Consider the following 25817-nt stretch of genomic DNA (forward strand, 5'->3'; position numbering starts at 1 on the left):
CTCCCTTTTTCCCTTTGAAAAGATATGAACAGAAAGGCAAAGCCATAAGGATAGAAAGGATTGTCTACACAGGCAAAGAAGGCAAAAGTGCCCAAGGATGCCCAATTGCCAAATGGGTAAGAATTGTGTGCACTTCCCCATGAAAATAATTTTGCCCTCCTACTGTCTCAATCAAACCATTCCAGTTCTTCAGATGGCCACATTCCCTTCCCTGTGATACCTTTTTTTTTGTTATTTCCAAGCCTTTGTGTAAAGTTTCCCCTGGTTTTAAAAGGTTGAATGACCAAAATGCACAAAACACTTCATGCAAGTTTTTGAAGTTTCACTGGCTTCATCAGGCAGATGTTTTAAAAAATCATGCAGGAGAAAAGAGAAGAATGATTATGTTGAAATCATAGACTAATGTTTTGTATCAGAGATTGTTTCTGTTGTTGTCCAGTTCATGTCTATAGGAATATCAATGCGTACAAAGGCCACTTTCATATTTTTGGTCATGTGAGAACTGAGACAAAAGACAGTAGAATTTAAACTCTTATCAGCAGCAGTAAAGTAACTCCTCTTGGGATACAGGATGTATTTCTCTTTTGTGAAACCAAAGGCCTCATTCTTGACAGAAAAATATGGAATTTCTGAAGAAATCTCTCTACTTTTCAATTAAACATGCTGGTAATCTTTTCTGTCTCTGACACGGAGATGTAGCTCTCTAATAACTTCTGAAACTGAATTCAGCCATAGGTCTGAAAGAGGTTCTCCATGCTTGATGGAAAAACTTTTTGTTCACTTGATAAAAAAAATATCGGCCAAAATGAAATAGGTCAAGTTACACATTCTGTTTTTTTTAATTTGACCTGAGATAGATTCTCACAGGGAACATGATAAGACTAGAGATAGATTTTAAAATAACTGAAGTGTAAAACATATCTCAGCCCAGTCTTGCAAGATTTTGCAGGAAATATATGTCCAGTTAAAAAGCAGCCTAGTAGTGATAGATTAAACAAGAAAAATTGATAAGTAAAACTGCAGTGCTTTTTAAAATGAACATCACCAAAAGCCTTCCAGACACATTAAATGTTCTGTATTTATTTGGTCATAAACTCCCATTTTAATTCTTAACATCCCTTTCCCATAAGCCCTCAAGTAACTTTTGGATACAGTTAAAAACTATTACCACAATTTAATACCTATGATCAAAAACATATTCAGAGGCCAACTGTAAGCAGACAGCACATGTCGTGCATATTAAATTATAAAACTTCCAACCCATTATTTTATTGGCTTTTATCTATTACTGCATAGCTTAAAATATGATAGTGCCACATAATGAGTCAGACCATTATGCTATCTTTTTTCGTATTGTCCCTCTAGTCTTATTGGCAGCAGCTCTCAGTGGACTCAGGCAAAGGTCTTTGGAGTGTTCTATGTGAAAACATCATTACCTAGAGATGTTAGGGGTCCAATGAATGTAAAATTTTGCTCTACCAAATACAATAATCTGTGCTAAAAGAAGATTGGACAAGAGCGTCGTTGTAAATTATTTTTAAAGCTGAGACTATTTTGTTTTCAATCTTACTAAAAGCAACCATTTCTTTTTGGGGTGGGGTGTTTTTGACTGGATGTGCAGGTGATTCGTAGAGGTAGCACTGAAGAAAAACTCCTGTGTTTGGTGCGGGAACGTGCGGGTCACAGCTGTGAAACAGCAGTGATAGTTGTGCTCATCTTGGTGTGGGAAGGAATTCCTCAGAGCCTTGCAGACAAGCTGTATTCCGATCTATCTGAGACTTTAAGGAAGTACGGCACACTTACAAACCGCCGGTGTGCTCTAAACGAAGAGTAAGTAACACATGTACGTCTTTCCCTGCAAGTAGACAGTGGAGAATAGACAAGACAGATATTGCATGCACTATTGAAGCTTAGCCTTGGTGTTTGTTGGATTTTCCAACTGCTGAGAGGAAGGCAGAAAGAAGAGCTTCAACATTTTCCCCCAAAGTTCTGCCGGGTCCATGAATTAACTCTTAAGAGTGTTTTTATTCCATTTTCATTTTGATGCCATTAATTCAAGGCAATATCATCAAATAGTACAAGAATTTCAAACCCCACAATTTACTATAAATCAGAAACTATAATCATTTGTTAGAAAAAGAAGTGATCTTTGCCCAGTTCAGGTGTAGCAAAGTATGGGGGGATTAACCCCCCCCCCCCCCCATTCTCACTTTGCTTATGTGAAAAGTGACTGTCCTGAAGCAGGGAGATTCCATATGAGCCAAAAATAAAAAATCTTCTCTCTACTTTTGTGTGTAGCAGAAGCTACTGTTTTTCATGTAATCAAAGTGATGGAGGAACAGGAGATGAGCATGCTTCCTTCTAAACCTTTTTTCACATGCCTGATGAGGGATTTGATTTAAATTTCCCCAAAATGTCCCGTTTAATGGGTTAGGCATATCATAATATATGTGGCAGGAGCCTGGTTTCATGTCAACCCAATATTTGCTTAATGCCCCATATTGCACAAAATGTTCATGCAACAAGCTTTGTATATAGTACAATCCCGATAACAAGGTCTATATACAGCTTATCTCAGTATCCTGGTTGTGAAAATATATATCTTCGGACATTTGCTTCCTTCCTACCACTTTGTGTAAGTATTTTAGAGAGCCATCTGGCATCATGCAGACTTTATGTATTTGAAAATATGTATATACCCCTTGCCATATGCATTATATCCAGGCAGCGTATGATTTTAAGCCTGCAACTGAAATGTCCTGTTTAGTTACATAGTTATATTGTGACCCTGGATCTAGCCATATATTCATGAGCTTTATTGCCATGACATTAAATACTCCAAAGAACCAATAAAGGTCTAGATCTGTGTACAAATTGTTCTTTTCTAAACTTGTGGCTTGTTCCTTTTCAACACAAACACACATGCTCTCTCCTGCAAACAATGAATAGCAGTGAAAGAGAAACCCAAGCACAATAAATAACGTGTTTACTTTTTAAATAAACCCAGATTATCTTAAACAGTTAAAGCAACAAAGGTTGATCCTTTTTCCTAGCTAACTTAATTAAGTATATGCTAAGTGTTTCATTTTGAAGGCAGGAAGAGTTACTCTGACTTATTTTTCTGATAATTATAGCTCAGGAAATCATCTCAACTTCTTATGTTTGTACATAATGTTATACATTTAATATTATTGAGTCTAGTGAGATCATTTTGGAAAATGTCTTAATGTGTAATTTTGTAGGCATGGGCATTTCACTGCCATACATCCTGTGTTTGCTGGACTGCTAGAAATGTATTTCTTTTCTTTCTTTCTTAGACGAACTTGTGCATGCCAAGGCCTGGACACTGAGAGCTGTGGTGCATCTTTTTCTTTTGGTTGTTCATGGAGCATGTACTACAATGGATGTAAATTTGCTAGAAGCAAGATCCCAAGAAAGTTTAAACTATTAGGAGATGATCCAAAAGAGGTAGGCACAAATTAAAATGACATGTTCTGCATTCTGTGGGACATTTTGTATTCTCTGAAGGATAAGGACAGTGATGAAACTACATTAAAAATGATGCCAGTAAAATCTGATATTCTTGATTTGTTTTTGTATGCATTTCTAGACTTGTTATTCTGTTCAGTAGTTTGTGCATGAGTCTGTACCTTCAAGTCACCTGTTGATTTATGATGAACCCATTAATTCCATAGGTTCTTCTTAGGCAGTGGATATACTTAGAAGTGGTTTTAACAGTTTCTTCCTCTGAAATACAGCCTTCAGCACATGGTATTGGCTGACAATCTCACATCCAAGTATTAACCAGGGCTGACCCTCCTTAGCTTCCAAAATCAGATGGAATCTAGTGCCTTTTGGGTATTTAGGCATCTTACTAGAATTCGAATAAAAAAGTACATTGAATCTATACATTAAATCTACAAGCAGAAATGTATCAGAATTTTATACCACAGTTTGACATAACAATTTTCACCCACTGATTTTAGATTTGCTCTCTTGATCAACTATGGGTGCATCTACACTGTAGAAGTAGTGTAGTTTCTTCAAACTAAACATGCCCATCTTCTTCAGCTGTTCCTCCCAGCATTTGGTTTCCTAAACCCATAAACTATGTCTATTTTTTGGTTTTTTGTTGAATTGTCTATTGAATAATGCTAAAGTGAACTCCAGATACTGTATTTGAGAATGTTGCTATTATGTAAAATCAGTGCAGTGACATGTTAATGTGTCCCTCTAAAAACAGGAAGAAAAACTAGAAACCAGTCTTCAAACACTATCAACACTAATGGCTCCTACTTACAAAAAACTGGCACCTGATGCTTACAACAACCAGGTAGGTAAACAAAATGCAGAGTTCAGTTAGTAACACAGAAATACACTATGCGCGTAGAGGTCTCATTATATTAATAAGACATCTTTTGGGCAGTCCTTTGTAGGAATTTTTAAAAGTTTTAGTGTACTTTTACATGTTTTTCACTAATTAGTTTGAGAAGGTCATCTCTTTTATCACAATTGAACTCCTCTCTCAACATGGTACCGATGGCAAACAAGATGATCAAATTGTGCCCCTAAGATTCGTAATCACTACTGCCAATGCAGTTCAGAATTGTCATGAGTTTATTTCTGGCTAAATAATGGAATGCAAAAATACTTTTGATAATGTGGACCAAACAATTAATATATTATGTTAAAATGATTATTAGGAGACCTCTTTGCTGATGTCTCCAGTGGCTCGTTGTTGTTGTTGTTGTTGTTATTATTATTATTATTATTATTATTATTATTATTATTATTATTATTCCACATGTTATGGCAGTATGCTCAGGATGGGACTTCCCAGGGCTCTCTGGAGCTCTAATCCTTCTCACGCTGGCTTTATTTTAATTCTTTATCCCATTTTTCAGAATACCTTGAGAACTATAGTTTATGCATATGTTGCATATAATTTTACACTGGGCACTATTTTCCCCTAGATTACCTAGAATGAAGCAGCAACAGTTAAAGTAGTGTCAGACTGCTATCACTCTGTAGTGCAGATATACCTTGAACATTTAAAACTATTTAGCTGCTTGTGATTTCCTTTATTTCATAACTTTTAAATTTATTTATTATGCTTTTGACACAAAATAAATAAACCTTGAACATCATCCCAGCATTACTTGGCTGCTGAGCTTCCTAGGTCCATATTATTTGATGATGTCTTCCCTTGAGGGTTTTCCTTTCAGAAAAACTGTACTTCTGCTAATCTTGTGGTTTTTTAAATTCGTATTAATATTTTTCTCCTTTTCAGTATTGTTATTTTGGCTATATCAGAGTTTATAAAATATGTTTGCTACTATTATATAAAACAAATGCTGAGAGCAAAGATGGAACTAAGCCATACTAATTTTGACCTTCCTAAGACCTTCCTAAGGCATCTACAGTGCCTTTTGGATAAGAATATGAGTGTTGATGGGATCCACGAATGCTGTTCTTATACAAAGGAAAGTAAATGAAGTTTTCAAAAATATATACCACATCACTGCTATAACTAGAATCTGGAAAAGATTTTGGATTGCAATTTCCTGAATCCCTAGTGAGATTATAATTATGCTCATGGGGAAATTCTGGGAGCTATAGTAAAAAGAAAAGAAAAGAAAAGAAATGTTTCCAAGCTTCCAAGCTCTGACTTAATCTTGGAAGCTCACTAGCAGTTATATTGCCCCTTACAAATGTAGTTCTATAAGACTGCAACTTCATTCCTGCAGTGGTTCTATTTTCTTGGCCCCTATACTCAACATGAAAACAGAGTAAAACCTAACTAGATTTTAAATACAAAGAATTGTGTAGAATTGTGACAAATACTTTGATAACTGTAATATGAAGTATATCTTATTTACAGATTGAATATGAACACAGAGCACCTGAGTGTCGGCTGGGCTTAAAAGAGGGTCGCCCATTCTCAGGGGTCACTGCCTGTCTGGATTTTTGTGCTCATGCTCACAGGGACTTGCATAATATGCAGAATGGCAGTACATTGGTAAGTCAGTGATGCATGAAGCTGAACTCATGCAGAACTAAATTCCTCAGTTACGTTCATTATTTTTTCATAATCTGTGTTTCTATTACATTAGCACACGATGGTTGTCGAAGGAGGGAGAAAGCAGTGAAATGTCTGTATGAAGGGTAATAAAAACCTTCCAGACTTTTAATTAAAAGAAAATAGAGATTTCCAGGATTCATTTTTAAAATCTATGCTCCTGACCTTGTTGTCTTTGTTATGTACTGAAATAATATAATGTTAGGACTGAAAAGAGGTATTGCTATGAGTAGTTTGTGGGTTGCAGGACCTAATATGGCTGCGCCTAATCTGATGTCTTTATCAGAATCCTAAAAAAATGCACTTCTTAAGTCTCCAGCATTTTCATCTATTAGCCGAGAGAATGACATATTATTCTGAAAGGTTAAAAAACAAAGGGACTTTCGAAAGTGGTCTTAAAACATTCTGAAAATAATTAACTCATTAAAAGGTAGGATTAATTTTTGTGTAAATCGGGAATCTAATAAACCACATAAGTACAAAGTTAACAGTATAAATTTATATTCAAGCTTTGTCACAAAGGCATGCATTTCTTAACTTTGTTTCTACAAGGATGCCATTTCTGATAGGTTTGCATTAGCTGCTTCTACAGTGGAAGCAACTTTATGTTCAGCCAAACATCCCCATTCTGTGTTCTGTCATTTTAAAAGGTCATTCCAACCCATTATTTTAACAGGTATGCACACTAACTAGAGAAGACAATCGTGAAATTGGTCAAACACCAGAAGATGAACAACTGCATGTGCTCCCTTTGTACAAAATCTCCAATATAGATGAATTTGGAAGCACAGAAGGACAAGAGGAAAAAAAGCGGAATGGTAGCATTCAGGTCCTCAGTTGTTTTCGGCGAAAAGTAAGGATGCTGGCCGAACCGGTTAAGACTTGTCGGCAAAAAAAGCTGGAAGCCAGGAAAGCAGCAAGTGAAAAACTGGCTGCTATGGAGAATGGGTCCAGCAAACATGACAAAGAAAAAGCAGCAACTGCACGTTCAAAACAGGCCAACACAGAGCAATCAGGTCATGCAAAACAGTTAGCAGGTATGACTTATAATAAGTGTACATTAATGTCAGACTTCTCCCACATGTGTGTATGTGTGTTTGTATTTATTATTATGGTCAATAACGAGCACCAAAAGAAGAAGAAGAACAAATGTCAAAGTAGGAACATGACATGCATTTAGGTATTAGGAAACATTGTCAAAAGGAGAGTCAAAAGCCAGTATTGAATATGATAAATAAAACAGTATTAAACATTTAAATACTTTGATGACAAAGATAAAAACTAAAATAAGTAATAAAACCTTCTAAGACTGTGACAGCAACTTGCACCAACAAGCAATTTATTGCTGCTGCACAAAAGCTAGCAACTTTGGTAGTAATTTTGAGATGCAGGTAAGCTAGAATCTGTTATTTATGTCATTTATTGTCTGGGAGTGCAAGGTCATGCTCAGACACAAACATTCAGCTTTTGGGAGCCTGAGACTTCTCCACATCCATGAACAATTTGAGACCATGTTTATTTGTTTGTTTATTTACCATATTGGGACCCTGCCCTTCTCAGCTCCAAAGGGGACTCAGAGTGGCCTCACATGTTGGCAACAATTCAATTTCTGAAAATAACATACAATTGGTAAACATCTACATTAAAAACCAGAGAATTAAAACATCTAAAAACCATTACATCAATTATTAAAATCACACAATCCACAGTTGTAATCCAGGGCCATTCCAATTGTCATTGCACACATTCTACATTCGTTTATTGCACTGCAGTTATTCTCCAAAAGCTTGGTTCCATAGCGATGTTTTAACTTTCTTTTTGAAGGCTAGAAGGGAATATTTAGTGATTTTGTGTGTTTTGTTTGCTTGCTTGCTTGCCTGTTTATGGCAATGGTGGGCAACTTACGCCCCTCTAGATGTGATTGGACTACTACTATAATTCAGATTTAGCCGGTGTAGTCAATAGTGAGCTAAGATGGGTGAAACTGTTTAACAACATTTGAGGAAATCACAACCTGATTAAAAACTACAAGAGGACTTGAATTCCATGCTGTACTCCATGTTGTTCACCAGGCTTCTTATATGTTCAAAGTTTAAGAACAAATTCTTACATATTTATAAATGAGGTAAAGTCACCCTCTCCAGCTTCAGAGGGAGGCTAAAGCAAACCCTTTCTGAACAAATCTTCCCCAGAAAATCCCATGATAGGTTTGCCTGAGGGTCACCATAAGTTGCAAATGACTTGGAGGCACACAATAACAAATTCAACCCCATGCTGAAAATGGATTCAGATGAGGGAGAGTGCCATTGGTTCCACTGCTGTTTTCTCATCAAATATATTATTAAATGCCAGTGAGAGCTTTCTTCCCAGTGCAAATACCAGTGGGGAGAGGCAGATTTTCAGCATCATTACAGGCAGGGGAAAGGTTTTAACTTCCATTCTCAACCATGTTCAGGTTCCCAGGGGGCATTCTTTGCATTTTATAAAGTGCACTTAATGTGATAAGGATGGGGGAGCCGGAGATAGTATATTTACCATCACATCCAGTTTACCCCTTAGGCTTTCATCCGAATGACCCCATTTACACAGGCATCATTCCTCGTTCAAGATTTGGTGCTATATTTGATCTCCAATTTTCACACATAAAGCTCCAAGCCGTTCATGAGATTAAGAAATTAATATACAGAAGCCTTTATACATGAAAATATATAATAAACAGAAATGTTTTGAGGTGGGAAGAGATGGGCTCGCCATGTGGTAGAAAAAATAGTCTCGCTGCATCATAACAACTTTTGTAATGAATGGGCTGCAGACTATGAATGTGTGCATGTGTCTGTGCTTTCACAAGTTGCCAGTCAACCTATAGTGACCCAATGATTTCCACAGAGCTTTTTCCTAAATATATAAACATGCATTCAGTATATGTAATCTTGATCCCTTTTCCCTAATGCTGTTTTTTCCTACATTTGTTTGTTGTGTCCTCAGATCTATTACGACTTTCAGGACCAGCCATCTCCCAGCAGCAGTTGTATCAGCATCCATACCATGCCCTCCCTGCTAAATCTCAGACAAACCACATCAACGCGTACTCCGCTTCAGGTTCTACAAACCTTTACATGGGTCTCCCTAACCCAGCCAATCCATATTCAAACTCTTCACATGCTCCAGAATCTTACAGAGGGTCTAATCCCATGAATATCTACCCAACATCTTCACAGCCTACAGGAGCTTATTTAAATTCTTCCAGCCTTGTGAATCCCTACTCTGTACATTTGGGTCAAAATAGCCAATATCCCCATTATCAATGTAATGGAAATCTGCCTATGGACAATTGTTCCTCCTACTACAGTTCCTATTCTTCTCAGCCTCAGCATATGGACTTGTTTAGATATCAGAGCCAAGATTCTCTATCTAAACTAAGTCTACCTCCAATTCATACATTATATCAACATAGATTTGGAAATAGCCAGAATTTTGGTCCCAGGTACTTGAATTACGGAAACCAAAATGTGCAGGTCGATGCATTCAACAGTTGCACCATTCGGCCAAATGTTCAGCATGCAGGTTCTTTCCCTCCTTACTCCACACATGAGGCTGAGGACCCTTTTATGGACATTGCCTCCAGACTGAAATCTAGTCTAAATAATCCGGGCATGGACTACATAAATAAAAACAGTGATCATCTATATCCCCCTCCGCACCTAACTCATGACTACCAATCTACTGCAGGTATGTTCAGCGGTCCTCCTCATTCACTCCATCTCCAAAATAAGGATAGTCAAACAACTAATGGGTTGTCAAACATGCTTCCAGATCTTAATCCTAATAGAACTGCTTCCCAAGAGGGTGTAAATAAAACTGAGGTTCTCAACCAGCCAGAGGATCCTGACGATGTTTGGTCAGACAATGAACAGAGCTTCCTGGATCCTGATATTGGAGGTGTGGCAGTTGCTCCGTCTCATGGGTCAATTCTCATAGAGTGTGCAAAACGTGAACTCCATGCAACAACCCCACTGAAAAATCCTAACAGGAACCACCCCACAAGGATATCGCTTGTCTTCTACCAGCACAAAAGTATGAATGAGCCGAAGCATGGTCTAGCTTTATGGGAGGCCAAGATGGCTGAGAAGGCTAGAGAGAAAGAGGAGGACTGTGAAAGGTATGGTCCAGATTACGTGCCTCAGAAAGTTCATGGTAAAAAGGTAAAGCGGGAGCCTGTTGAATTGAATGAGAACTTGGAACCCACCTACATGCGCTTCATCAGGTCTCTTGCACAAAGGACGATGTCGCTCACCACAAACTCCACAGTTACCACATCTCCATATGCCTTTACACGGGTTACAGGGCCTTACAACCGATATATATAGAAGTCAAATCTCTGTTCATTACCTCATCTGTTTATTTTTGTTTTTAAATGTCAGTATGGTGATCATTCTTTCTAGGCTGTGGGCAGGGAAAGGGCAAGAGACAGTATTTTTGTTTTTAACTTGTTGATGCGAAAACTTCCTCATACCAGCATAAGAGGTGATGCTACCATTGCATTCATTTGGTAAGTTGTGGCAAATAACATGTTAAGAGTTCAAACCAAAGCACCCTATGCAAAATTAATAAATTAAGTGATAGTCAGGAGTTAACTGAAACACTGGCTGAACTACTGGAAGAGAAAATCCATATTCGTAAAATGCATCACTGATCATTTTTAATGAAAGGAAGTACAGTAACAAAGGTTTGTTTGTTTTATAAAATAAAAAATACTGTAGTATTTCAGTAGCAGAAATTTAAAAATTCCACCAGGTGCTGAATATACTGTGCTGAAATACAAGAAATGCTGCTTTTTATCATGCAGGGGTTCTTTTCTGTCTGTAAGCTTAATATTGACTTGATTTTTATTAATCAGGATAGCTACATATTTAACAAGGTATACAAATAAAAACACTGAATTTGTTTGGCTATTCTAAAACATGGTGCTATATATAAGAATGGTGTCTAACAGTTTTAATGTCTTTTATTAACAATGATTAAGTTAAAAGTATACTCTGCTCTCCTTGAACAGGAACTTTTTAATTTTGCATTTGTATCCAGTTTAGCCCAATTCTTTTTTTAAAAAACCCAGTTTTTAAATTTGGGAAGTGAAATGAGTCATGATCTAACAAAACTATACACGGGCAATGAAATGATTGTATGTAAAGCCAATGGTCTACCTAAATCTTTACATAACAATCTTTACATTCAAATTCTTTTTCAGCACATGTGCAAACAAAAGTATGTTTCAGACCAGAGTTTTAAAACATTTCTTATGCCTACAACTTCCAGAATCCCCAGCTGAAAGATTTTGGGAGTTGTTGTCTAAGCTAACTTTCCTAGGTGCTTATTTGGACATAAATGTGCCATAATATATCAGTACTAGATGATGATGGTGGTGATGATGATCATGATGATGATGATGATGATGATGTAGTAATAGTATTATGGTATTATGTATTCTCCCTTCTTCTCTTCTCCATGCATCCATGAGAAGGTATCAAGTATTTTCCCCTGTTTTTACCAGAACTTATCCAAATGGGAGAAATACTATCTTGTGATTGGCAAACAAGTTGCAGTTAAACCACAAAGTATAATCCTGGTTTGTTAACAAACCATAATTTAAAATAACATTTATTTTCTAAGTTTGGTTGTAAATATAAATCCTGCTTAGTCTGAAATGCAATGTGAATCATTCCATCTCTTTTTTGTGGTAACATGAATTAGGAAAGGAGTGAAGACTCACTGAATAGCAGAATCATGGAATCATAGACCTCATCTATACTGATCATTCAATACAGTTTCAGACCAGTATTAAAGAAAATTGTATAGTTAATCCTGGAACCAGTTTGAGGCCCAGATAGATGGTGATTATAGAATCATAGAATCATAGAGTTGGAAGAGACCTCATGGGCCATCCAGACCAACTCCCTGCCAAGAAGCAGGAAAATCACATTCAAAACACCCCCGACAGATGGCCATCCAGCCTCTGTTTAAAAGTCTCCAAAAAGGACCCTCCACCACACTCCAAGGCAAAGAGTTCCACTGCTGAACAGCTCTCACAGTTAGGAAGTTCTTCCTAATGTTCAGGTGGAATTCCCTTTCCTGTTCCCTCCTCCCTATGACTTCCCCTCACATATTTATACATGGCCATCATGTCTCCTCTCAGCCTTCTCTTCTGAAAGCTAAACATGCCCAGCTCTTAAAGCCACTCCTCGTAGGGCTTGTTCTCTAAACCCTTGATTATTTTAGTTGCCCTTCTCTGGACGCATTCCAGCTTGTCAGTATCTCCCTTAAGTTGTGGTGCCCAGACTGGACACAGTATTCCGGGTGTGGTCTGACCAAGGCAGAATAGAGCGGGAGCATAAGCCACAGAAAACTGATAAACCACAGAGCACTGATGCACATTAAGGCCTTTCTTTCACATACCTTTATGGGTGTTCATAGCAATTATCTTCAAACTGCATTAAATAGTCAGTGCAGATTGGGCCATAGAATCTTAACTAACACACTTCTGAAGCCTCTTAAAAACTAGGATTTTGGTTGTTCCAGTTTCAGCAAAGCTGTTTCCAAACAGACCAGCATGTGACTTTCTCTGCAAATCTAGCACTGAGATCAGGATTAATCTGAATCATAGAATAATAGAGTTGGAAGAGACCACACGGGCCATCCAGTCCAACCTCCTTCCAAGAAGCAGGAAAATCCCATTCAGAGCACCCCCTTTGAAAAGTCTAAGCAGAGCCAAAGACCACGTAAATAACTTTAATTCTCTTTGCTGAAATATTGTTGCGTGTCTTCAAGTCACTTCTGACTTGTGGTGCCCCTAATGCATGCTTACACAGGGGATTCCTTGGCAAGATTTGTTCAGAGAGCACTTGCTTTTACCTTCCTCCGAGACTGAGAAAGTGTGACTTGCCCAAGGACACCCAGTGGGTTTCCATGGATGAACAGGGGTTCAAACCCAAGTCTTCAAGGTCCTCATCCAATACTCTGAACTGCTACGCTTTTCTTTGTTGGCACTTGTCTCTTCTATTTACCAATGTCCATGCATAGCTTTGTTAGATCTTCTCAGAGTTTATTCATGCAATCCAATAAAAATAATACATGCTAGGGAAATATACTTTTCATTGGTGCTTCAAAAACTCTTTGTCTACCCAAACTTTGGCAGCTCAAATAGGAGTGGGATTCTGAAATGTCTTATTTTACTCATACAGCAAGATCTTTTTAGCAGCCCACCCCCTTTTCGTCTTAAGTGGGTAGTATTTAGAGCTCAGAGGGAGAATGCTTAACCTTTTTCCTACCTGTTATTTTCTCCCCATCCTGAGGATGCAAAACCTGTTACTCATATATCTAATAGGCAACAAAGAAAAATAAATCTCTTTGTTATGCTGCTCAAAATCAAATGGGGCTCACTGGATACAAAGGAAAACTTTTAGTCTACAAACCCCATATTCTGGTGCTTATATTACACAACTATATTGTGAGCATATGTGGGGCTTGTTTGTATTTTTTTATTTTTTTTGTACAATTATGATGACAAGCGTATTCCTCAAAAGGTGTACTTTGAAAATAAAATTAGCCACAGGTAATAGGCAGCCTAGATTAGACTTGACAATTGAATAATTCAGTTTTTCCGCTACTTTTTAAGGATCTGTAAAGTTCCCCAAATATCTGGGCAGACTACTTTCATGCTTGATAGATTATTTATGTTACAGTATACTTCACTGCTCAGTGAACGTGTATCCCTGTTGCTAGGAAAAATTGAGAAAAATCAAGGCAAGAAATGCAGGGTTATTCTGTATGGTTCTGTTGGTAAAAAAAAAAAAAGGATCTGAAACAGGCAGCTGGCTTGCTGTAGTGGGTTTTAAATTGGTGATTTGTATAAAAGCGTAAGCAAAAGAGATGTATAGTAACTTAACTTGTAAACAAAAATTTTAATGCAATGCTTTAGTATTTTAATACTGTACAAATATATAATTATATATTACCTATCTATCTATCTATCTATCTATCTATCTATCTATATATGGGACATGGGTTTGGAGCTGAATTCACATCATGGTGCTACTCAGCCTGCTATTAAAAATATAATGTGAGCTTAAAAAAATACATTTAAATGTTTGAAAATGTTCCTACTTGTCATATACCTCAACACTAGTTGGCAATAGGATATGAAAATGAGAGTTATCACATTCTTGTATACCATCTTCTCCTAACTCTCTGCCCCCACAATCTTTGGAAAAATGGGTTGTTTTTTCTCGCTACTTGATATAATAGCAAGTATAACTTGAACTTTGACTTTTGATGTTCTTTTCCTACAAAATTCAGGGATATATCAGCTCATATTCTCCATAGTAAGCCAACATATCATCCATGTATATGTGAGGAAGAGAAAGGAAGTGTGTGCGCGCGTGTGTGTGTGTATATATGTAAAATTGTATTGTGTAAATTGATAAATATATTCACCTCAAGGGTTTTTTTAAATTTCTATTTTATTGATTTCAAGGATCTAATCTTTTTTTATCCTTCTAATTTTTGTGTAAATGTATTGATGGTAACTAAAAAAGTTTTTGTTGCTAAATTCATTTGCTCCTTTTTTATGTGAATGAAAACATTTTAACATTTAAACTCTGTTGGGGGCCTGGTTTTTGTTTTGTTTTGCTTTGCTTTGCTTTATTTGTATGTTTCACACAAATTGAAAAGTAGAATGCACTGAGCTGACAAAAGGGAAATGGTAAAGGCAGAGATTTGGCAACTAACTCATTTGCTAGAGGGCTGTGTGCAGTTCTTTCCTTTGGGAGTTCTCTTTAAACATGTCTTTATAGGAGACTGAAAGTCAATGAAATAAAACAGCAAGCAAATTTATTATGGTGTTAGTCAAAATCATAGATTTGGTTGATCTCAGTGGAAAATATGATGATGGACTAGGTAGACGTTTGATCTGATCCAGTAAGGCTCCTCTTCAGAAGGCTCCCTTATTTAAAAAAATTACAAAAATACAAACCTTATACCTGTGCAATATATAAATCAGAGTCCCAACCCTGAAATTAGTTGTATTACTTTTTTGTTTTATACATTAAATTGCCATCACAATATTAATTAAAAACCCCAACCTTTACAGGTCCAATGCCTTAATTTGGTCTGGTTTCAAAAATATTCCAACCCAATAACAATTATGTTTAATCAAATGTCTTTTGATGTCGTTGATCAGTCAGTTTCATAAAAGATTGCTCTTGGAGCTGTCTCCCACCTCGCTCAAACTAAATGCAAGCTCTTTAAATGTGTTGTTTGGAAACAGAAGCTTTGGTTTTTCCAAATTAAATTGCAGTTACCATCAGTGTCACAAGGAAGAGTCCTTCTGATGCTCTTATTTTAAGAAATGCTTCATGGGCATAAAATACTTCCTGGCCTTGGAGCAGAATTGGGCAGCCTTTAATTGCACAGAGCTCCACAGGCATGATGGCACTACTGGATTCAGGGCACTTCATTTGTTGGATTCATTAAACCAAATCAAATATTTCCTTTAGTAATTCAGTCTTCACATCTGCTGTTTCTTGCCTGGCTTAAAAGAGGGCTGATTGTTTTGACAAATGCAAGTTACATTCCTAAAAAGCTCTGAAATACATAGGAAATTTGTCCGATCACACATTGTGCAAGGGAGGTTCTACAAATAGTGTAAGCTTGGAAAAGTAACTATTGGGTTTATGAATAGAATTGTCCATACTACAACACCCAGGAGGATGCTGGGGAAGACAGTCTAAAAGTTACTTTTGTAAGTTGTACATGATTGATAGGTTCTAGAGCAGCTTCAAGGGCTTCCACTTGGGCAGAATGTTGCAAGAGTGGAGGACTATGTTTGCATTTAGGTCCATTTTTCTCACACAGCCCTCTAGCCCATGGTTTGCCCTTCTCTGAGTAGGAGTCCACTCCTGCGGGCAGAATGGCATCTTTGTATTCAACCTGCTGTCAACTGTCAAATAGTTTGCAAACAGGCAAAAGCTTAGTTGGAATGGGGAGGGAGGAAGATGTCTTGTAAATAAGATTTTGATGTACATAGCCCTGCCTCACAATGAATTGAGTGAGGGAAACCAGACATGAGAAATTTCTTGTATAGGATTATCAGGTTGACTATAGCCATACTTGAAGATGCTTCTGAGTGGTGTCAACTTTACTTGAATGATATTTTTCTTTCATCTTGATTGGCGCACAGCGGCGTTCAAGTTCACTTTTAAACTAGTGGTTAACTTTTGTGTAGGAGACTTTTAACAGTTTGACACTAAGATAATGAACTTTTTGAAAAATGTGTGCATTTTCTAAGCTTATGTTCTACTGTTTGGGTTGTGTGTTTTTTTTTAAAAAAAAACTTTACTTGCCCTCATTTTTCAAAGGTTTCCTTGATTTTTGTCCATAAAAATCTGAGAATGGTTATAAATACTGTAAGTATTGTAATGTAATGAATGCAGGTTATTTGAAAAGCTGTTTTATTATATCATTCCTGATAACGCTGAAATGTGGGTGTTTTTAATAAAATTTATATTTATTTAATGCACTCTATGCTGATCTTGTGAAGACATGTCTGTTGGGCTCAGTTGCTGTCCATTGACTTCCGATCTTATAATAATTTGGGTTTTAGGCACACTCCAGATGGTTTGGACAGCAATTCCTATAATGTCTGAGTATTAGCGTACAGAAATTGTAACCTTTGGAGAATATAAAGGCCTAAATCTATTTACTAGTTACAATTGCTGATTTCTTAGTCAAACATCATTTGATTCAATGAGGCTGTTTTAACTGAGATTTGATTAAAGCTCAAGTCTGACCTCAAAGCCAAGGCCACATGATTAAGGCTCAAGTTGATCATTCCTAGATTGATTACATCCACTAAAGATCAAGAAGGATCATATACATTGCCAAGGTATACAAACCAAGTCATCCCAGCATGAAAGTGGCCTCGCAGGATCAAATCTTGTCATAGAATCTTAGAATTGGAAAGACCACAAGGGCCATCCAATCCAACCCCCGCCACACAGGAATATACTCTAAACAGATGGACATCCAAACGCTGTTTCAACACTTCTAAAGAGGGAGACTCTATGAACTCTCCAAGACAGCGTATGCCACTGTTGAACAGCTCTTACCATCTTCCTACTATTTAAGCTCCTGTGATTTGAATCAGTTGCTCCATGTCCTATTTTCTGAAGCAGCAGAAGACATGTTTGACCATTTTTAATAGGATTTTTAAATATTTAAATATGGCTGTCATGTCACCTCTCACATTTCTCTTGTCCAGGCTAAATTTGCCCAACTCCCTAAGATGCTCCTCAGAGGGCATGGTTTCCAAACTTTTTATCATTTTGGTCATATTCCTCTGGAACTGTTCCAACTTGGCATTATCCTTCATTCAGTTGTTGTGCCTAGAACTGGACACCAATCTGCTTCCAGTAGCTGCCAGAAAATACCACTGTATCATCACAAACAGCATGCTATGTAAGCCAAAAGTGGTGGACAAAACTGCAGATTCTTTAAGCTTGGTAACATTTCCTCTATACCGTACTTGAACTCAGATAAAGTGTAAGTGACAGAAACAATGTCAGTAGAAAAATATCTGGAACAAGGATGTAAATCCTTAATTATTTAGTTTTTCTTGGTGAGGGCAATTGTGCAGCGTTTTAAGGACTGGGGGTCCTGCAACATTTGAGGAAGCACATTTTGTAAAGGCTCAATTAAATCTATGGAATGCCTTCAGGGACTATCATAATATTTGGCAAGCCCAAATCGAAAAGTTAATTTTAAATATTAAAATCACTCAGGACTAATGGATGCTCCCTGTTCATTTAACAGATTTATCATGCAAAGTTCTCATGACTAGGACAAACCTAATTGTAGATGTATGAAACAGCTCCTTAGTAATTGTCACTCAGGTTCATGTGCCTGTTTTTAAAACACCTACATCCCTCAGTTAATGTCCTAAAAGATATGGCTAAAGATTTCACATATATGTTCAGTTACCTATTTTTAGGATATTTCTTTATGTGTTGGCTCTAGGTACACTTCTTCAATCCAGAACTATTAAAGGAAATGGAAATTCCATACTACTCTTAGTTTGAATTTAATCCAGTTTGCAGCTGCTATCCCTTGCTAAATGCACCTTTCTAATGAAGTGAGCTAAAATCCATGGAAGTTTATGCAGAATAAAAAATTGCCATTCTATAAGGTGCCACAAGGCTGATGTTTTGAGAAAGGGCTATAGAGCATTGAAATAAACTGTAAAGAAACATGTGCATAAATTTCATGCAATAGTATCCATTTTATCAAATGCTGGATTATCTCAGTTGCCAAATATCCAGCCAGCCACCAATGGACAGAATATGATTGAAACAATGGGATTGAAAGATAATGGGATGCCAGATATATAGTTTTTCACATTTTCATGCAATTATTGAGTTAAATCCAATTGTTCATCCAAACTAGACACGATTTATTGACTTTGTTGGAATATGGTTAGTCAACATTCATGTTGGTTCCACTGATCTGAAAGGTCAACATTACATGGGGCTAACAACTGAATTTAGCACCAAATGCACAAAGAAAAATGGCCCTATGTAAGGGAACACCTCATGAAGGGCTGGTAAAAGGTAAAGGTTCCCCCTGACGTTAAGTCCAGTCGTGTCTGACTCTGGGGTTTGGTGCTCAGCTCCATTTCTAAGCCGAAGAGCCGGCGTTGTCCATAAACACCTCCAAGGTCATGTGGCCAGCATGACTGCATGGAGTGCTGTCACCTTCCCACCAGAGCACTACCTATTGATCTACTCACATTTGCATGTTTTCGAACTGCTAGGTTGGCAGAAGCTGGAGCTAACAGCAATCACTCACTCCGCTCCCCAGATTCGAACCTGCAACCTTTTGGTCTGCAAGTTCAGCAGCTCAGTGCTTTAACACACTGCGCCACTGGGGCTCCCTAAAGGGCTGGTGGAAGTAGTTTTTCATATCTGTCCTCCATCAGTCCCTCTGGAAATGCTATACCGAAAGCAGGGGAAGGTTTTCTGATGGGGTAAATTATGGAAAGATCTCCAATAACAAGGCAAAAACTGAAATTAGAGCTCTTCCATTTATGGAAAGCTGACCATGGATCCCACTTCAAATAAGTTCAGTGGTCATTTGCAATAACATCACTTGTTGATGCAACACACCCTTCCTAGGTTTGCTGTGCTGACTCTTGGAGGCTGCAACCTCCATGGTTAGTGTAGTGCAGTAGTTCTGCCTACAGATTTATGCTAAGGTGAGCCATATATAAATGTTTCCAGCTTATTTATTTCATGTCAAAAGCATTGCACGACAAATACATTTCAAAATGATGGGGGGGGGGGGGGGAGGAAATCACAAGCAACTAAATAGTTTTGGACCAAAAGCGGGCAACAGCAACCGCATTGTCCGTAGCTTTAAACAACTCCTCCTCCGTACATGAGGCAGGGCATTGTGGGCAAGCATACATATGCGAAGTTGTTTTTTCTGCTCCACAGTCACACAGGGTGGAGGATTCCTCCAGGTAGTGCCATCTTGCCAGATTGTCTTTTGATCTGCCCAGCTTTCTGAATGCCATTCATTCCATGCTTAACAGAGAATGGGCAGGATGGCAGAAGTGGGACAGCAAAATGATCTGGTTTAGTTTGACCCTATTTTGAGAAAGGATTTAGCAACTTGATATTTGAAAATGGGGTTGGTAATTTCAAATGTTCAGACTAAATAATGAGCAAGACTCAAAAAGCAGGGGAATTCCTGACAAGAATCAATTAGGGCCAGCTAATACCTCCCAACAAAGGATTCCCCCAGGCAGCTACCAGCCAGACCTTGAAACTGCGGGCCATTAAAATGCTAATCAAGGTGGCAAATTGCAACATTCACATGTACCTCAATCAGAAAAGAGTTATTTCCCTCACCCTGAATACTCCAGACATATAAACCTCACTTGCTTAGTTTCCAACAGACTCCTCAACCTCTGAGGATGCCTGCCATAGTTGTGGGCGAAACCTCAGGAGAGAATGCTTCTAGAACATGGCCGTACAGTCCGGAAGACTCACAACAACCCAGTGATTTCGGCCATGAAAGCCTTCGACAACACGTTCAGACTAAATCCCAGAGAAGATTCACTATCCCACTGACATCAGGTGCAAATGACTCTGGTTTTTCCATTTTGTCCCCATTGTGATGTCTTCAGAACCAGAGCCTGGAAAAGTTAGTTTCTCAAGCGCCTCACATAAATTAGTGAGGTATATACAACTATTTGCCGTTTATCTTTTTCCATTTCAGAGCAAGTGTAGCTGAGAACAGTTGCACAGCAGGTATGGTAAATTTGTTTTAGTAGGGGGGAAAGCAGTGAGGAAAAGAAGCATTGATTCTTGACCTCATGGACACCAGAATCCAAAATTGCTCTGAGTTGCCATTAATGTTCTTTCCACTGTGAAACCTGAAAGGAGCAGAGTAGCTGCTCATTTGGGGGGTGACATAAAAGCGACGGAGGAAGCCAAAATTACTTTTCTGAATTTCCTCTCGCTGCAGTTATAATTGGGCACCCCGAGGTATTCAGTTCTCAGTCACAATGATCGCCACTCACATCTGCTATTTTATTTCACCTAGCTGACAATCCAAGCCAGATTTTTTGAATTGGTTTGTTATAATGCAGTCAATAAAAATTGTCATTGCAACCTGCCAGATCCTATGTGCATGAGAAATCATTTCCAAAAAGAGAAGACGAAAAGGTGTTGCCTTTACCCTCTTGGAAGGGATGACGTTAGATGGAAAATTATTTGGTTCCTCACTTTCCGTAATGCCATCATCCTTCACTGGAGGATATTTGGTAGTAGAGTTCTCCAGAATTAAATTCTTGCTGGCAAAACATACAAAAGAGGAATTTCTTGTCTTGGCAATAAAATTTTAGTTAAAGAAGTGGACATATAGCACAGAATGGCTCATCCTATAAGTGGACATATAGCACAGAGTGGCTCATCCTTTCAATCTGTGGGAGAAGGTGCTGAATAAAACATCTCATTGTGCCAAAAAAAAAATTCTGAGTTTTCTGCGTGAGTTGTCTTCACTAAAACATCTCCACAATGCCTTCTAGAGACCAAAGTACAAAAGGAAAGGATGTTTAAGATTTCATTGCCAACTCAACAGGCAAATTCAACTGGGGCGGAGGAGGGGATTGTCAACTACAAAAGAGCCAACTTGAGTCATTTCTTAGATTGCAAGCATGTGGTCCCATCAAAAGTGTATTCTATTTTTGACCACAAATCTAAGTATGTGCTTTCCACACAGATAAAGCAATTTCATGAATTGAAGCTTTCTTTACTTGAAGTGCAACAAAGCGTTCAAAAAAAAATTAAAAGAAGTTTAAAAGTCAGGAATTCTGCAGTGTAAATAACACTGAAGTCTAATGTATTTTCAAGAGAGAAAAAATGAAGCAGAGTGTTTGACATTGACATGACATGGAGGTTTGGAACACTAGTGATGTCATGGTAAATTGTATCTTCCAACACTTCTGTAAATTTAAAGCTCATAATGGCAGGTACATGTTTGAATGTTTATGATCTGTAACATGTTTTTAACAATGGACATGGCATTTTTTTGCCTCTAGTAATTCACTTTTAATTATCTTTATAATGCATTGTTCCAGAGGGATACTGACCAAAATCCTTTTAATTATGGCCAACTATTGACTCTATTGAATGGATTTACTTTTCTGTTGATTTATTCAACAAGTTCCCAAAAATGTAAATCAATGTATTTTGTGTTCCTACTCCACCAAGATTTTTTCCAAAACATATTGGGCAGACCTTCTAGATCAAGCATGGGCAAACTTTGGCCCAACAGGTGTTTTGGACTTCCACTCCCAGAATTGTGGGAGTTGAAGTCCAAAACACCTGGAGGGCCAAAGTTTGTCCATGCTTATTATAGATGCTTTAGGGAAACTTGTTTTTTTCTTCTGATATTCTATCTTTTCTAAAAACATGTGTGATGCTCAGAATGGCAAATATATTCATTAGACAGAACGTAAGATGTCTGGTGGTTGTAACATTTTTGTAGGCATTTGATCAGTTTAGTTTAGCTACATTACTTGTCCATGCAAATTATTATTATTATTATTATTATTATTATTATTATTAATAATAATAATAAATATCCCACTTTTTTTCTCTATACGAAGACTCAGAGTGGCTCACAGCTAAAGTATAGCAATGCAACTTCAAATGTACAAATATACAAGTATTAAAACAGTACAGTACTGAACATCATTAAGAGCATATAAAATCACAGTAGACCCTGACAATCTTAAAAACCTTATTTAAAAGCCTTCCCGAATTAAAAAGTTTTAACCTGCTGCCTGGGAAGGGAGTTCCAGATTCAAAGGAAATCCACCAAGAATGAAGGCCCACTCTTTCGTGCCCACCAACTGAGCTTGAGATGGAGGTAAGACCAAGAGATGGGCCTCTCCTGAAGATCTCAGGGCCTGGGCAGGTTCGTACAAGGGGATGCGGTCAGCCAAATATCTTGACCTGAACTGTCTAGGACTTGAATGTCATAACCAGCACTTTGAATTGTGCCCAGAAAAAGACTGGCAGCCAGTGGAGCTGCTGCAACAGGGGGGTTGTCCCCCTGACTGCATCTCTTTGGACCAGCTGAAGTTTCTGAGCACTCTTCAGAGGCAGCCCCGCGTAGTAATTATAGCGCATTATAGTAATCCAGATGGGATGGAACTAAGGCATGTACCACCATGGCCAGATCTGGCTTCTCAAAGAACGGGAACATAATTTATTCTTCCTTGCCACTTCCTGCTTTATTTAAGGCTTAATTCTGTAAATAACCATCATGCACAGAACGGTACTTGTGGGAAGGCTGCCTGATTTTACTGCTGATTTAACATCAAATGCATTTAATTTCCTTCCATCAGGACCACACAAGAAGGCAGGCAGACAGGTTTCTTACGGCTTGAAGTCTTTCTAGGAACACGTCCTTTTTAGAACCACTCTCCAACCTTGGATGAACCAGAAATCTATGTAAAGAACATGCTTTTGAACTTTAGACCATGTAAACAAAGCTTCACACAGGGACAAAACTGTTTAATTATATTTGCTGTAACTTTTTTAAAAAAGCCTTCAATGTTTATGGTTTTTAACCAGCAGCACGTGTTTTTTCTTTTTAGGATCTACTTGTTCTATGGCAATGAATTTCAGTCTGGAATTGAGTAGGATTGTAAAGGGTCCAATCATGATTGGAGCAGGAGTTGACATGGTATAATGGTTTGGGTGCTGGACACAAGCTTCTGGGATTTGACACTGCCTTCCTCTTAGGCTGAAAGAATGTGACTTATCCAAGGTTACAAGCAAGTTTCCATACCCGAATGGAGATTCAAGCTTCCTATGGTCCTAGTCCAGCATTCAAATTACTATACCATGCTGACTAAGAATTGTAAGAAACAAAGAAGTCCTGCTGAATCAAACAAAAAGATTTCCCAGTCCAAGTTCACACAGTGGCCAAGCAGAGACTGATGGGAAACCCATAGTAGGGCATGAGACTAACAGCACACTCCTAGTACTGAGGCATGCCAGAATCCTGGTTTTGAAAACCTTTTTAGTACTGTGGTCTCCATAGGCAAGCAGTCTTAATCACATGAATATTTTTAATCCAAACTATTTTACAACCTTTTTCAAACCATTATTATTATTCCAGCTTGCCAGCTAATCATAACCATTTAGACACTACATAAAACTATAGGTAAATTGATATATAAATCAGTCACAATAGTTGTTAGTCCAGTAGATCTATTGAATAAATGGGATTTTCCTACTTGTGGACAATCTATTCAACAACTGATTGAACAGCTCTAATTGGGCCTAACTAAAAAGATGTTGCCTTTCTCCCTGCACCAGCACACTCCAAAACACAACAATCAATCAGTCCTCTATCAGCAATCTCTTCAAACTACCAGAATTATTTGAATTCAAAGTGTAGAAAATTTATCTGAAGCAATTTAAAATTTCACACACACACACACACACACACACACAAATGAAACTCTTAAAAATCAGTTTTATTTACATGATAGAAAATCTGCAATGTGCACAAAAACTTGCATCTTTAGAGTTCAGCCACTGGTGACTATCTTTTCAGAAGTAGACATATGTGACTGTGAGAGAGAATATATGTGTGGCTGAAAGGCAAAGAGCCAAAGGAAGAAGTACTTAGAAGATTTCACAGCTTGACTTCAGACAACTTTGATTGTCATCACCGGCCAAGAAAATGCCACTGTTCAGCTAGAAGAAAAGAGAACAAATATTATTCATTGCAAGGAATTAAATGCAAAGAAGTCCCCAAAACATAGTTCATATTTAATTTCATGCATTTTAATCCATTTTTCTGCTCATGTTTTTTACTTCCTATACATTTCATCATCACAACAATCCTGAAAGACTGTATACCATAGGAAATAACAGATTTTATTCTACTTTTCCCCTAAAGTTCTTTACTCCTGATACACTTCATCCTCACAACCACCCTGGAAGACTGCATACAATAAAAATAATGCTGTGCAGTCTGATCTACATGGGAGATTTCACAATTCTCTTTTCTGGTGCCTTAATGGATCTGTGTAGTCACAAACCCTATCAGCCTTACACCGGTCAACTGACTGGCACTATGTTGGGAAAAGCTGCATGAATCACTATTAGCTCTTATATATGATGTTGTGTATTATGCTGGAACACACCATTATAAGCAATTCGCTGTAGGCACTAGGCTTGCTCAAATAATTCGTTTTCCCCGTTTACCGTTATTGATTCGTTTTTTTCGGATTTTTTGAATCAATATTGAATCTTGGCTGTCCACACGCCTGGATATCGCGGTTTCGAACCGCGATTGGCCGTTTTCCGTAATGGCGCCTTTTTTTTCGTTTTTAAAAAATGCTTTGTCAAATCATCCAAACTTTTTTAAGTCCACTGGGGCAATCTAGTGTGTTGTTTGCCCCTTGTAGCCAATCAGAGAGCACGTTTAACCAGGGGGAGGGGATGGTAGGACGTGCTTAATGAAAACAGCGTGCACACGCCTCGTGGCTCAGTCGCACTGGGACTTTTGGAGAGGGTGGAAGGGTAGAGATTCATTGGTGTAGGCAGGCAGGAAACATTGCTGCGTCACAGCATGGCTGTGTGAAGACCAGGACAGGAGAAAAGGTGGGGTGGTCTGTGGCTGAGTTTGGTGGTGTGGGTCTTAGGTCTTTCTATTTCTTTTGTTGTTGCAAACTTGCAAAGGGCTGTCCTGTGGGTGTTTTTCCTGTTCAAAATACAACTCCTTTTGGGGAAAGAAAAGCTTGCCTTTGTGCCTTGCCTTCTTTGTGTGTGTGTCTGCCAGGGACGCTTTGAAAAAGAGTTGCATATCCCATCCAGTTCAAAATACAACTCCTTTTGGGGAAAGGAAAGCCTGCCTTTCTGCCTTGCCTTGTGTGTGTGTCTGCAGGGACGCTTTGAAAAAGAGTTGCATATCCCATCCACTTCAAAATACAACTCCTTTTGGGGAAAGGAAAGCCTGCCTTTCTGCCTTGCCTTGTGTGTGTGTCTGCAGGGACGCTTTGAAAAAGAGTTGCATATCCCATCCACTTCAAAATACAACTCCCTTTGGGGAAAGGAAAGCCTGCCTTTCTGCCTTGCCTTGTGTGTGTGTCTGCAGGGAC

General features: G+C 38.1%; 2 protein-coding genes across 5 annotated transcripts in view; one reads left to right on the forward strand and one right to left on the reverse strand.

Annotated features, from left to right (window-relative positions):
- tet2 (tet methylcytosine dioxygenase 2) overlaps window positions 1-16649 on the forward strand; it is a 77849-nt gene extending 61200 nt beyond the window's left edge. For all 3 annotated transcript variants that reach the window (XM_062982618.1, XM_062982617.1, XM_062982619.1), the window contains 7 exons: window positions 23-116; window positions 1622-1830; window positions 3318-3468; window positions 4244-4333; window positions 5882-6019; window positions 6756-7116; window positions 9065-16649. In XM_062982618.1, coding sequence (XP_062838688.1) covers window positions 23-116; window positions 1622-1830; window positions 3318-3468; window positions 4244-4333; window positions 5882-6019; window positions 6756-7116; window positions 9065-10446 — 2425 coding nt within the window. In that variant the 3' untranslated portion in view covers window positions 10447-16649. The remainder of the gene's footprint in view (window positions 1-22; window positions 117-1621; window positions 1831-3317; window positions 3469-4243; window positions 4334-5881; window positions 6020-6755; window positions 7117-9064) is intronic.
- A 7515-nt stretch (window positions 16650-24164) lies between these two features.
- ppa2 (inorganic pyrophosphatase 2) overlaps window positions 24165-25817 on the reverse strand; it is a 46228-nt gene continuing 44575 nt past the window's right edge. For both annotated transcript variants that reach the window (XM_062982620.1, XM_008119199.2), the window contains one exon: window positions 24165-24408. In XM_062982620.1, coding sequence (XP_062838690.1) covers window positions 24380-24408 — 29 coding nt within the window. In that variant the 3' untranslated portion in view covers window positions 24165-24379. The remainder of the gene's footprint in view (window positions 24409-25817) is intronic.

The sequence above is a fragment of the Anolis carolinensis genome, chromosome 5, assembly GCF_035594765.1.
Source record: "Anolis carolinensis isolate JA03-04 chromosome 5, rAnoCar3.1.pri, whole genome shotgun sequence".
In the NCBI taxonomy this organism is placed as follows: Eukaryota; Metazoa; Chordata; class Lepidosauria; order Squamata; family Dactyloidae; genus Anolis; species Anolis carolinensis.